This window comes from Lepisosteus platostomus, chromosome 7 (genome assembly GCF_059453375.1).
Source record: "Lepisosteus platostomus isolate fLepPlt1 chromosome 7, fLepPlt1.hap1, whole genome shotgun sequence".
NCBI lineage: Eukaryota > Metazoa > Chordata > Actinopteri > Semionotiformes > Lepisosteidae > Lepisosteus > Lepisosteus platostomus.
The window spans coordinates 21,802,970-21,817,499 of NC_142617.1; the positions used below are offsets into that span (position 1 = coordinate 21,802,970).

The following is a 14,530-nucleotide window of genomic DNA, read 5'->3' on the forward strand; positions in this document are numbered from 1 at the left end:
GTTAACATATCGCATTGTATACAGTATGTGTGGAAAACATGTTTTTAATGAAATCTCTTGATGTGAAATCCAGATGGCTTTTTGTCAAAGTCTGAGGTGCAGTTTTAAAGAACTGATGATTTGTCACAGTAACATCAAAAATCAGAACAAAACAAATAATTTTATTCAACTGTAAATAGAATTCCACTGAATCAAAACTGTCTTCCCCAGGTAAATATGCTCTGCTTTAATCATCACAGAGCTGTACTCACCAGATGTGCTGCTGCCTCTGTCTGAACTGTTATACGAGCCTGCAGCGCTCTGCTCATGTGACTGGTTGTATGGAATTGTAGCTGGCATGGTGCTGTCGCCAACCCGGTAATCTGTGACCACATATAGTACAAAGAAAATGTTTTAACACTAGCAAAGCTGATAACCTGAATACATCAATATTGGTCTTGAACAGAGAAGACTACAAGGGGACCTGAATCAAGTATTCAAAATTCCCAAAGGCACTAATGGATTCATCACAAAGCACTTCTTTAAAATAAATAGCGAAAATTACTTGCAAGTGCACTTAAAACCAAGAACAGCAGTCACTTCTTTATAAACAGGGTTCTGGGAGTGTATAGCACAAGCTACAAAGCCATGCTGTTAAAGTCAGTACCCTGGTTTCTTTCAAGAAATGGCTAGATGAGATCTTTGAATCAATTAACAACCAAACACACTAGATGGGCCAAATGGGACTGCTTTCCTTTGTAAACTTCCTTAAACAAGCTGTTACTTTCACATCATTTGAAAATGATATGCTCAATGCAAATTATTTGTCCATCATTTTTATACTAATATTTGATATTATTATATAAGACAAATACTGGATATTGTATAGTTAGGAATGATTGTGAACTATTTTGGACAAAAGGCTTGAAAAACTTACTTTTTGAACATTAACAACAAGCAATAATTTTATTTGCATTCAATCAAAATTATACGTGCCAAATGCCAAACAAATTAACAAATGCCTGCAGTCTTCATTTGGAAATGCATTAAAAAAGTGATCCAACTAGTTCATGGTTGAATTTTGCAATGCCCTGATACTATATACAGTGCAAATTCCAAAGCTTTGAGTGTAGTGAAGGATTTAATTTTGTGCTGTTTAAAAAACACATCTGGCTATTGAACTGTATACACGAATCTGTCACTAAACCTTCTCAAAAAGTGAGCACTTATGCTTTCAATAATGGCGGTAACAGTATCAGAAAAAAAGGAAACAAAAAACTTTCTGAAGCAGACAGCCTCCATGTGTAGGTCATGTGCGTGAAATCAGAAAAAAACGTATTTCATGTCTTTTTTGTCCTTGTTTTAGAATTATATCAATCTGAGATTACAATCTCTAGCTCTATTCAGACATCATCAAAAAGGATCTGAATGCTATCAGACGGCACTCCACCACAAATATGTTCTGAGAGGAACTGAATGAACTGATTATGTAGACCATGTGGTTATTCCCTTTATGAATAACCGAATAACCTCCATAAGGCTCAGTTTAATTACTCTGTTACCAGAACATTATTATTTAATGTTTGCTACTATGCAGAGAATATTTGTGTGGCTTGAAGCAGTTTTAAATGTGCCTAAGTAGTAAGTGTATGCTACTGTTATGGAGAAAAAATAATTTGGTATGCATAACACACCACAGATTTACAATTATTTCAGAATTACATTGAATCAAATGGCTTCTGTGTCTCATGATGCATTGTAACTGTGTAAAAGAGGACATACTCCTAAACCTCTCAAATAATGTATTTCACTTCACCCTGCATACCTGAAAGAAAAACAAAGAGGAATATCCTTCTCTCACGGTCTGTTTCAGGTGTGTGAAAGAGAGGGGAGTCAGTAGAGATTATATAACACAGGAGAAAAAAAGCAGGGTGTATAGAGGAGGTGGGAGCAGGGGAGAGGCAGAGTGGGCACTCAGGTGGTGCGAAGTCGAGAGAGTTGAAGACAGGTGTGAAGTCGAAACCTGCAAATGAAGAGAGAGGAATAGAAAGAAACGAGTCTGTCGTTGAGAGAAGGGGAAAGTGTGAACCTAGTTTCGGGATAATTTTGGTTTCGGATGTATTTCTGCAATAGGAGTTAAGAAACACTTCTTTGAGAATGCAGACGGAGAGATCAGTGTGATAATGGCCATTAGAGGTGAAATAAGAAACTATGCTTGAAGAAATGGAGAAAGGAGGAAAGGGAAAGGCTTGGAGAAATCTTTTATCCTAACAGCCCAAAGATGTTCTCTGAAGCAGTCTCCGAGTCTCCTTCCTGGTTTCCCCAATGTAGATAGCTGGGCATTTTCTGCAAGAGATGCAGTAAATAAGGTTGCTGGAGGTACAAGATGTCATCTGAGGGATCCAGAATTGTCCGGGGGACCTTGAACGAACATGGTGTTAGATATGTATTTGCAGGGGAAGGTGCCTGGTGTGGATGATTTCTGAGGATGGTCAAGGTGGTTGGCGATAAGAGATAATGAAAAGAGGGTTTCCATTTTACAGAATGATCCCTCTATCGGTACCCTCTTTTCTGATCTCATATCATCAACCACCTAATCTGCATAACCTTCTTGTTCACAGCTCCCTTGACCACCCTCACCAATCATCCACACCAGGCACCTTCCCCTGCTACAGAACTTACTGCATCACCTGCAAATACATATCTAACACCATGCTCATTCAAGGCCCCCCAGGACAATTCCAGATCACTCAGATGACATCTTATACCTCCAGCTACCTTATGTACTGCATCTCTTGCAGAAACGCCCAACTATGTACATTGGAAATTGGAAAGAGACTTGGAAATCACTTCAGAGATCATGTTAGGGCTGTTAGGATAAAAGATTTCTCCAAGCCCAAAGTTTCTCATTTCACCTCTAACAGCCATGATCACACCGATCTCTCCGTCTGCATTCTCAAAGAAGGCCTTCTTAACTCCTGTTGCAGAAAGACATCTGAAACCAAAATTATCTTGGAACTAGGTTCACACCTTCCTCTTCAACAGACTCGTATCCTTCTAATCCTCTCTATTCATTTGCAGATTTTGACTTCACACCTCTCTCCAACTCTTTTGACTTTGCACCACCTGAGTGCCCACACTGCCTCCACCCTGTTCCCGCCTCCTCTACACTTCCGGCTTTTGTTCTCCTGTGTTATATAATCTTTGCTGACTCCCTTGTCTTTCTCACAACCGAAGAAAGCTCTTTTCAGCATGGAATAAACCTTTACTTGTTCCTTTGCAGCCTACAGATGCTGACAAAGCTACCTACTTGAACTACTTCTCTCACAGTCTTCTAACATACCAAATACACAGCTTAAACACATCATTGACCACTGTGTGTCATTCTAGCTGAAACTTGAAAGCCATAGATAATGTATTTACTATCTACTTAGGTCATACCTAAGTATTACTACTACAATTAATACTACTAATTATCATTATCATCATCAAATGCTGCTGCAATTATACACTTTTAATCTCTACCTTAAAAGGTGCACTTAAATAACAGTACAGTAGCTATAATTTTTCACCTTGAGTTCTATTGACCGAGTTCTGTGAATTAAGAGTAGCACAAGGCACTAAGAAGTGCTCCAATGATACCGCTGAGTTCAGGGAGTAAGGAGAGCTCTATGGATTGAGATCTATGGGTTAAGAGGAACTTCATGGGCTATGTTCTCTAGATGTGAGAATATGATACTGGGCCAGGTGATTGAAGGTGCTCCTCCCAAACATCCTATACTCACCCTTGTTCAGCTTATTCTGCTCCATGATGTTGTACTGAAGCTGAGCTGCCTCCTGCTTCTGTTGGATAGAGGGTTTCCAGTGCTTCTCGTTCACATCCACAGTACCACTGTTGATGTTGTTTCCAATGTTGGACTGGATGAGCTGGGTTGTGGCATAGGGTGTGGGCTGCCCTGTGGGGTTGACAAAGCGGCCATCCTTCAGGTTGGGGCTGTTGAAGGTCTTCATTTCGTTGATCTTGTTGCTCAGGTCCACATCACCGTAGACGCCTGACTCTGGCACCATCAGATTGGTCTGTTTATTTTCCAGCTGATTGTTGTAATTGGCAATGCAGTCGGCTGAGCCATGTAAAACAATGTACAATTCAAAGGCTGCTTTTTGCACATTTATTTTAAATCTGCAGATGCTTTACTGAGGTTGTAATGGATTTATTTTTCATTATATAATTAGAACATTCATTATAGGATATATAAGTGCTGTTCACTGCTATTGAGAATATATTAATCAAACAGACATTTAGGAAAACTTTATTTTTCTGTTAAGAGATATTTTGTAAAGTACCTATTTGAAATACAACATAATACAGTATTTCCTGACATAGTTCTAAGATTTTACTAAATTTATATTTAATCCCTCTAAGATTTCTCTGTTTCTTTGAGTCAACACTAAGAATGGCTGTTGATGTTCTTCAAGAACAGATTTTAAAAGCAAACAAAAGGTTTTTCATATTCAGTGGAGTTTTTTAAATGGAGAGCCCATTTTTCTTGTGTAATAGTATTTTTTATATTCACAAACTTGGGTGTGTGCTTGTTGCAGACAAGGTAGGCAGCTTTCACATTCTTTGTTTCTTTCATCATCATGCTGTTAATGCAAATAGAGTAAGCCTTTTACTTAAAGTATATTCAGGCTGTGAGTACCTTTGTTACTGTATGATAAATGAACAAAGAAAGAAAACAGCACTTGAAAGCCAGTTATTTAAATACAGTGAACTAAGAATGTGCTCTAAATGCTTTCACATTGTAAAAATGCCCTTTCATTTAACAATGCTCAACAAATATGCCCGAAGAGTTAAAAAATATTGCTATGACAGAGACAAAGATGAAAGTAATTATAACACTTACAGTACATATAGGAGTGAAATTATCTTGTCACAACTTGTATTTTTAAAGATTCAAAAAAAAATACTACAACAACTGAGTCACTTTCTGAAAATAAACCATTGTTTTTTACAAATATAAAAAAACAAACCAATTGTGCTACAGCAATATGTGTACTTCAAAGCCCGCTATAACTTCAGTTTAGATTACAAGAGAATCTAAAGGTATTTTAGGAAACCTGAGCTTTAGCAGAGGTGTCATCAAGAATGCATTCTTTCTATACAACACCAAAACTTCAGACTGGGGTGCCATAGGAAAAAGCAGATATCTTCCTTTAAACACTGCCCATTTCAGTTTCCACTAAATGGTGTGTTTGTCACCAATTAAATGAAACCAAAACATTTTCTCTCATTGTCTCATCCAAACTACCAACATACAGTATATATGAATTAATCTATCATAGGCCCCAGGCACAACAGCAAAACATGACATATGACCTGATTCTGTCTGGAAATGATTTATTTTAAGAAAGAACATTGTTTTATTTTTGAAGCTATTGTTTTTAATATTTTTTGGGGGAAAGAACTGTATGTTAGCATCACATACACAGTTGTGGCACATGGCTTATATCCAGATATGCCAATAAATTCAGAGTCCTCTTTCAGTTCCAGCTCAGCTGAAAAGCAGATGGAACTTGAAAGATGTTACTTAGTTGAGGAATGTTAGCTTAAAATAAAGGAGTAAAATCTTTATTGTGGTATATTTATGTGATTCATCTGCAGCTACTGAGAACCACCTCCTCGCCAGTTCTGTAATTTCAAAAATCTATGTGTGGCTTTATTTGTGATAATGAATTTGGTTTCCAAGCTGGTAGAACCAGAACTTACTGTTGAAAGTTCCTAGTTTTATCTGAGGTTGGTCTTTTTCTGTTTTCCCTTTTCCCTAGTCTAACAAACTGACCTCAGGGCATGCTTACTTGAGGAGGAGAGCCAGTATGGGTCCACAATAGCCAATGTATAAGCCCTCAGAAGCTGCAAACACACGACTAGTTGAACTACAGCTTGCCCTAAAAGTAGGTTACAGGATACATACGCTTGTCTTAATTTTAAGTCCATGACTGTAACCCATGTTATAGCTCTCATATACTGAACCAACTGAAATAAGAGAACCGGAGCCAATTATCTCATCCGCTGCTGTATCAAAACCAAAACATTCACTCCAGAAACGAACCCACATTTAACACATGGGATGGACATTACACACTCATCCCTCCATGCAGCTGAAAAGGGTGGGGGAGGGAGGAGATAATATCAGCTTTGCACTTCAAGCCTCACTGTTTCCTCAGACTTGCATTTCCACATTATCTGTGGATTGTTTAAAGTTCCAACCATTTTCATTTTTGGGAACATTCCAAGCTCTGCAGGAGACCACAGGGCTTAAGTGAGATGTCAATATGCCCCAGTCTTCGAAAGGATACAGGATTGTTATTAATAACGGCGTTCTTTGCAGGAGCACTTAACTGCTTGTGTGAATTTCACCTCCTCACTTCCAGTTCCCTTTGTCTGCCCTATTACTGCTAACTGCATTAAAAGGCCACATGTATCTGTCCGTCCTCCTTCAGAGGCCAGCAGGTACTGCTCCGCCACACTATCGAGTCTGACCTCCAATGCTAGGCCACATTTCTTAAATAACTGAGCACTTAAGGAATATTACATCAAGGACTACAAACAGTAAGGAAATCAGCTAAGCAATTTGATTAGCAGGAAAGTAAAACCAATAAGTTATTCAAGCTTTTTAAAAAGCCCTGGGTTTCACCTCCAACAAATCACAAGACTGTGCTCCCCATCTCTGCTAGGTTTCAATGACCCTAGTGAAAGGAAGGATCTGCATAGTCCATGTTCCTTGGAAAATACACTTGGGTCTTTTGAAATTTTGAATATATGATTTTATTGCCAATGGCAAACATTATAAAACAATGTACTGTTTTAGAAAAACAAATTACTTAAGTAATTATCAATTTGAAGGAGACATTTCCCATGAGTCCCTCTAGTGAATATTTTCAACTTTTAGTACCTTCCATGGCATTTTACAAGAAACATGAGAAAAAGAAAGGGTCTAAAGTCTGTGTAATTCTACAGCTCCCTCTATTACCAGATTTGTGCTCATTTAATAAGAATTGCCTGTTTTTTATTGATTTTGCATATTGGACATGTTGGACTTTGATTGGACTGGCTCTAATTCAGCCACCTCCTCTACACAGGGACCTACAGGTTTTTTTTAATTAAGAATCATTCAATACATTTTCTGAGTGCTGGGGTCCTGCCTGGGGTCACTGCTGTCATTCCTGTAGCTTGAATGGACATGCCCCTGACTTGGGTCTTGAATTTCATTTGTCAGGAGGCACTGTAGCCCCAATGTGTTGTGCACATATATATGTATTGAGCCTTACCTGGTCGGCTGTAGGTGGTGAGGTTGCTGTCACTATTCCCATTTCCAGCGGTACAGCAGCTAATACTGCAGTCATTGTGGTTTGAGCAAGTATTAGGCCAAGTGTCTGCTAGCCATGGCTGAGCTGCTGGCTCTCCTATATTCAGCAAGCCAGGTCTAGTATAAAGAGAACACTCAGCATGAACACAGTCTTGAATACTTTTTTGAAAAATGCCACAATGTTAATGGAGAATATGTGCTACAACAGAAATTCTTGAGTACTAAGACAGTAACAACAGAGTCAACATCATCAAATATCAGAAACATCTCAGCACCTACAAATTCCATAAAATTATGTAAACTGTAATTGCAGCAATAAAACACACATACAACACACGCTGTAGCCCTTTTATTTATGTCAATGAGGTAATCTGTACGATTAGTCTGATTTATTAAACATGCCAGGTTCCCTTAAAACTCTCTAGTAGAGCTCAGTTTTCTGTTTGTACTTCATTGCTCTCTGTATGTACATAATTCATTTTTCAATGCATGGACCTAGATAGCAACTTGGCTAAACAGATTTTATGTGATATTATTACATATTAGTAACAATATTTTACAGTATGTTACAGGATTAAAAATTATATAAGGTATATGTTATAAATTGCTGCTCATTTTTAAAATATTAGAAAATGGAATCAAGTTACTGTATGTCACATTAGTGAACTCAAAACTCAGGTTCAATTGAACGACAGGTAACAAAGGTAACACTCAGGTAACAAAGAAAGACACACTTATGTGGTGGAAGGTGGTATTGAAAAAGATCTCAGAGAAACTGCAGGCAGGTTAAGTAAATGAAAAAATGGATTATCTTAACTAATGGTTCCCTAGTAATTAATTTTTAAGGTATAACCAGTGGTGAAATATTTTAAGAAACACATATGCTTCTTAAACTTGTAACTCTGCATACAACTAAGAATGTATATTGTGCCCCCATATCAGTACTGGACAATGAGAGTGCCTTTGTCACTGATTTTTTTCTTATCTTTATATTTGATAATGAAAAGGTCTGAGAACTGATAAGTAAATATGTGAAAGAGTCATTTACTAGACCTCCTCAGATATTAAACTTTAAAACCTCATTCAGAATAGAATCCTCTCAGTTAAAGCCTTCATATTTTGCTGGCTGTAATAATTCTGCTTCCCTCAGCACTTATGACACAAATTTTGCTGATGAACATGTATTTTCATTTACCACATCCAGTAAGCAGCTGTATATCTTTGTCTTCATAAATGCCAAAATGAGATCACTTTAAATTGAACAGGCATCAGCTAATCTGGGGGACATTTCTTTTTAATCTTTTGTTTTTCAAAGTCAAAGCACTCCCTCTGGTGTCTGTATATGAAGTGCGCATAAGCCCTCAACCATTTTTTCACTGCATTGCCTCTAATGCACTTTCATCTACTCTTGTTAATGTTTACTGTGGTTTTGGAATCTCCTTTTTTAAATTCACCAAATGCTTCTGAAACAGAACACAGGGATGATCACAGATTCTTTGTAAATACACAAATATGCAGAAAATGCATTGATTAATTGTTTATTGTGTTATATCCCTATGTTTAAATGATTTCTCATTGAAAAAAAAAAAGAAATGTTTTTTTGATAGTGTTCAAAAGCACAACTTTCCGATAAACTACTTTTGTGGTTAATTTGGAATTAGAAAAATTACAAATAATGCAACCATTAATTTCCTCAAAGGTCAGCACAGAATCACCGAGTTTGACAAAAATCTTTCCAAAAGGCACCTAATCCTCCAATCTTTAGCAAATATACCTGGAAAGAATTAAAGACCGGATAAACAAGCCCTTCTAAAACAAGGCTGCTCTTTGCAAATAGCACTGAAGAATCAAACTTAAAAATCTACCCATTGTTAAAGAAAAACAGACAATCATGCTGTTTTGCTGATGAAGAGCACCGAAGTGCTGTGATATCTGGGAAACAGCAATACTTGTGCACAAATACTATGCAGGCATAGTGAGTCTAGAAATGCTTTACCACAGTAGTGATTTCAGCCCAAAATCTGCTTTCTGTGATGAGGAAAAATTGATTACCATCTTCCAATAAAACTAAAAGATGCTACACTTCTACTGCCTTTTTGTGTAAACCTCCACTAGGATAATAAGTCACACAAAATATCATTTTTAAAGTATTAAAGGTATCCTTACCTCCCTCCACTGCTCACAGCCTCTCCTCCTCTCTGATAGGTCACTAAAAGGTATTTCATAAAAGGAGAAGGGTAAAATATCAGCTTTTTAGCTGTCAACGGAAGAACACACATTGAATGGCACAGGAACAGACATTCAAGATTTAAGCTTTGTGCTTCGTTTACAGTATAGTTAAATATACACATATCGTAACTCATTATTGCACATCACACATTGTCTCATCACACAGACCTGGGCAAACTAATCATCACATGCAAATACATACTGTGCACATACCGTAGACCATATGAGTGCATAGACATGCATTATATGGTCTCATGTTCAAACAGCACAATACAATTTGACAGACTAGTGAAACTCCTAAGAAGCTTAGCTGTGTGGCAATTTCTGATGGATTCTAGAACTGGCATTTTTGAAGATGGGGGAATGTGGAAATTGTAGCTGATCTGCTCTCTTTCAAGGTGCTTTAAGCTAGCAGAGTGTGCAGGAGAGATAACTGCCTTTTTAATTATTATTTTTTCGAGGATTAAAATGTACTATTTTTATGTTTTTCCATCCCAGTTTGATTTTGGTCTCTTTCTAGTCTTCAAAATTTTCTGATAAAAAATTTCAAGCATCCAATCATTGGCCCATATTAGCATTGTCTTAAGAAGATGTTATTCTCCACTTGATAACAGTCTGTAACCAAAAATAACCAAAATATAACAGTGATCCAAAAACAAAAACAACATTAAAAATGCCTTTTCTGAAACCAGGTTTCCCCAAGACATAAAAAATTGAATGGGGTAATGACACAGAAGATTGAGCATAAGTGTGGAAATTGACCCTAAATGAGATTGTTGATTTTATCTAATTACATATACAGGTACCCATAAAAAAAGGTATTCTCAATAATGAAATCAAAGACCTCAAAGGGGCCATCTTCTTGATAAAACAAAATATTTATGTGTTAATGCTTTAAAAAAGTTTTCTGACAAAAAAAAAATAACAAACATTCCTCCACATATAGCTACCAAATAAACAAAATGGTTTTTAAAAGCAGTTTCTAAAAGTATGATTAAATTTGTACTCATGTGGTATCAGCACTAACAAGCTCAGTTTATTTAGCGAGTTCTAACATGACAATCCTAAAATCAAGTATAAAAAGCTGCAGATTTGTAGGGCTTTTAAATATTCACTGCACTCACTTTGTCGGTGCACTAAGAGTTTCCAATTTATACTGTGTATTAAACCACCTTCAAGTAAGAGGTTTAGTTGGTACTGTATATCTGACTTTCACGTTTCACTTTCACTTTTCATCTGAAATGCACTGGCCCTTTGATCAAGTCACCAAATTTTATCATCTTCTTATTAAGTCAATTTTCTCCTTTTGTAAGTCAAACTTACTCTAATGGTCTTGACTATCACTTTGAAATTTTCTGTTTATCCTTCTGAACTGAATTTTATTTTTGCTGAGTCATCCCATCTGTACCAGCATGCAGGAGTTGTATACATTTGCATACTTTCTCTGACATGCACTGAGTGGCCACTGACTTCTAAATGTACTGCAAGCACACAGTGCAACATTACAGCTAAACTATTACTTGGAGGACTGATGCAACTTGCACTTTGAAATACCACAAGCTCTCAGGAGCCTAAGTGCATCAGATGGTGTCTACCTTGGGACACTGGCCCCTAAGATCTCCTGGTCATGGCTAAGTAACGATTTAGCCTATATTTCACCCAGCGTTTTCTGGATTACAAGGCCAATGAGGACCTTTACTGGTTTAACCAGAGATACATCACTTATGAAGACTTCTTTCATAAAGGCAAACATGGAGAAAAACACAAGTGAAACCATAATATTTAGAGAAACTTGCAAAACGCAACAAAACAGCATGCACGGACAAAGCTGAAAGATGCAAACATGCAAGATGAAAAAGACAGTATTCACCCCCTATGAAAAGTGTTTACACATTTTGTTACCAACTCAGATTGCAATCTTACTTTCCAAGTAATCATACTTTCAATTATGATTTAGAATTGATACAATCTACTTCAAACTAGATGAGGGCAAAAGTATTGATATTGAGTTAGATTTTCAAAGAAAACTATAAGATTTCACAACTGCATAAGTATTCAGCCCCTTTTTTATGAGAATCCAAAATAAGTCCAGGTGTAAAACATTAGTTTGAAAGGTCAAAATTTAACTGTGATTGTGTCTGTCCGTGTGTAATGAAAGTGGTTTACCTTGACTATATAATAAGTGGATCTGTAAGTTTCAGCATAATGATCTTGATTTCCAAACCACTAGTCACACAGTCATACAAGAAAGCAATCATGAAGACATAAAGACAAGGGAGCATTTAAAAAAAATCAGAGATAAAGTGGTAGAGAAGCACAGATCAGAAAAAAAGATTATGGAACAATGTCTAATTTCTCATTTTTGCTGTTTGCTGTCATACCATCCTGACGCTATCTACTGTAGGTCAAGCCACCCTTCCAAACTGAACATCCAGGTAAGCAGGAAAAGTGGTTAGGTACAGTATGTCAGTTTGAAGCCACCCATGACTTGAAAAGATTTGTAAAGTTCTATGTACAGTATTAGATGCAGATATGATTGTTAATACACTGTCAAAATGATAGTTCCTACACAAAGTCTATATGGGTGAATGGCAAGAAATATGTAATTTCTGAAAAAGAGCTTGCACAAAAACATGTAAAATACAAATGGCAGTCAGAAGCTTTTGTGGCCTAAATGCAGAGCATTACATCTGGTGCAAGGTCAATAGCACATCATCCAGTTATGGGATGATGTTTTATATCAGCATATACTGGGCAGCTGGAAAGAACTGAAGGGAAAATGGATGATCTAAAATACGGGTGATTTATAAAGGAAATACAGCCACAAAACTAAAAATATTTCAGCAGGACCAATTTCCCAACGTTCAAGTCTAAACCACACTGGAGCTGCTTTTTACGAAGAAAGTGCATGCCCTCGATAGGCCCAAACTTCTGACTTGAATTAAAAAACAAATATGATGAGACTTGCAATTACCAATGATCCCCAACAAACATGTCAGAACTGGAGCATTTTTCAAGGAGGAAACAGGCACAATTACACTATTCCATTATGCAAAACCTGTAGAGACCTATCAAAAAAAAAAAACCCACAGCAATAATTACTGTTAAAGGTGCTTCCACAAAATAATGACTTAAGGGGCTGAATACTTATGCAATTTTTACATTTATATTTGTATGTTTTTCTGACATGTCATCGGCTTTACATTAATGCATTCAGTACGATCTTTAAAGTTTTATTTGAAATTTATTTGAAAAATGTGTACTGTATATATTATTTGTACTTCATCAAAATGTGGCACATTTGTAGGAGGTGAAAACCTTTGCAAAGCATTGGTTCTCACTTCTCCTTACTTGAGAAACAGGAACAAATGTTGACACATACTGTACTATACAGATAAATGTAAATAAAAAATATCTACCTGTTGGTGTGAAAGTAAATGATGGGACTGAAATATCAAAATAAGGAAAACAGAAAGAAATTAGTGCATCTTCAGCAGGACAACTGTATGTACAGTAATATAGGTACAGACAAAAAATAATTGACTCTGTCTTTATAACTACTTTTGTATATACAGTATTTAACCAAACTCCACCAGTAAAGATCATGTTATAGATGAAAAGGGAAGGACATAAGTTATTTTTCTGTATACTGTTGGGTCTGTTTTACAGGCTTCAAGATGTCCATCTTCTGTTTATCATAAACTGCCGTCTTTTGTATGGAGCTGGTGGACAGTTGTTGCGATATTACATCCCCCTCTGCAGCGGAGTACTTTGATCACCCCAGCTTAACAACAGCTCCTGCTGAGGAAGGTGAGACCAGGGCAGCTGTAGCTTCAACTTCACACCCTGGCTTGTGAGGCCTGCTGCTTCTGGGTCAGCAGCGCCACAATACAGTACTCCAGCACATCATGAACATCTCAATTACTGCCTTCAAGGCACAAAAGTCTTCTTCCCAATTCTGCCTGCTGAAATCTGTGACAAAAGGAACCATGTTCCATCTTTTGTCCAGATGCATAAAGCACTTACATGTCAGCATTTTGAACATTCTGCTGACTTATTTCCAATCTAGTAATACAAGCAATAAACTTTTGGTTACTACAATGAAGAATTCAGCATATAAACCACTAGTTTAATTTATTTTAAAAAATGAGAGGGGATTACTGGATGCTTTATAGCAACACTAACATTTCAGACTATTTCTAAACATCTAAACATATTCTTTTTTTTTTTTTACAAAGTTCTTGAATTATTTTGCCAGGAAAGACACAGAAAGGTTTTTGACAGTATTTTTTCCAGCTGAGATCTAGGACTACCAAAGAAAAATTGCATTGGATTATAATAAAAGTAGCAATAGGGGAAACATTCAGAGCATGAATTACACATTTCTACCTCCTGAGGTTTGAGCACCAATGGGAGGGCAGGCTTTCTGACATGGTTGGGAAAGTGAAAAGCTAGAAATACATGATTTTAAAACTCTCCTTCAGTTAAGTCAGTTCTGGTCTAATATGAGTCCAATTATGGTCTGCCGTTCTTTTCATAAAGTATGATTTTCAGCTAGTTCGAACTAAGGGGGGGAGGGATTTGGTTAAAAAAAGATATAATTAAAATCAGACATGTATTTTCTCTCTCAGCCTTTGTCATAAAGCTTTTTTCCAGGTCCACTTTAATAAAGACAGGAAAAAATTAACTCCTATGATAATTCTATGATAATAGAATGATAATTCTATTATCATACCCTCATACATTCTAGCATTTATCATACATTCTATTATCATCCCCTATGATAATTCGGTACATTATGATATCACAAAGAGGAAGCACATTAATGTAGGTTAAAGTCAAACTATAGCATACAGTAAAGGTCAAGCATTCGCCAGGAACCATTGTTCTCTTTTAGTATTGGACAGGTCAATGTTTCAGTCTTACCACTCACTTTACCAGGTACAACATGTATA

At 36.8% G+C, this 14,530-nt stretch overlaps 1 protein-coding gene across 5 annotated transcripts in view; it reads right to left on the reverse strand.

Annotated features, from left to right (window-relative positions):
* The window catches only part of robo1 (roundabout, axon guidance receptor, homolog 1 (Drosophila)), a 507,989-nt gene that overhangs the window by 11,101 nt on the left and 482,358 nt on the right, over positions 1-14,530 (reverse strand). For 3 of the 5 annotated variants that reach the window (XM_088639701.1, XM_088639700.1, XM_088639704.1), the window contains 5 exons: positions 12,995-13,021; positions 9,513-9,555; positions 7,309-7,463; positions 3,765-4,100; positions 252-362 (listed from right to left, as the gene is read on the reverse strand). In XM_088639701.1, coding sequence (XP_088495827.1) covers positions 252-362; positions 3,765-4,100; positions 7,309-7,463; positions 9,513-9,555; positions 12,995-13,021 — 672 coding nt within the window. The remainder of the gene's footprint in view (positions 1-251; positions 363-3,764; positions 4,101-7,308; positions 7,464-9,512; positions 9,556-12,994; positions 13,022-14,530) is intronic. The other 2 variants (XM_088639703.1, XM_088639702.1) reach the window with 1 other exon arrangement.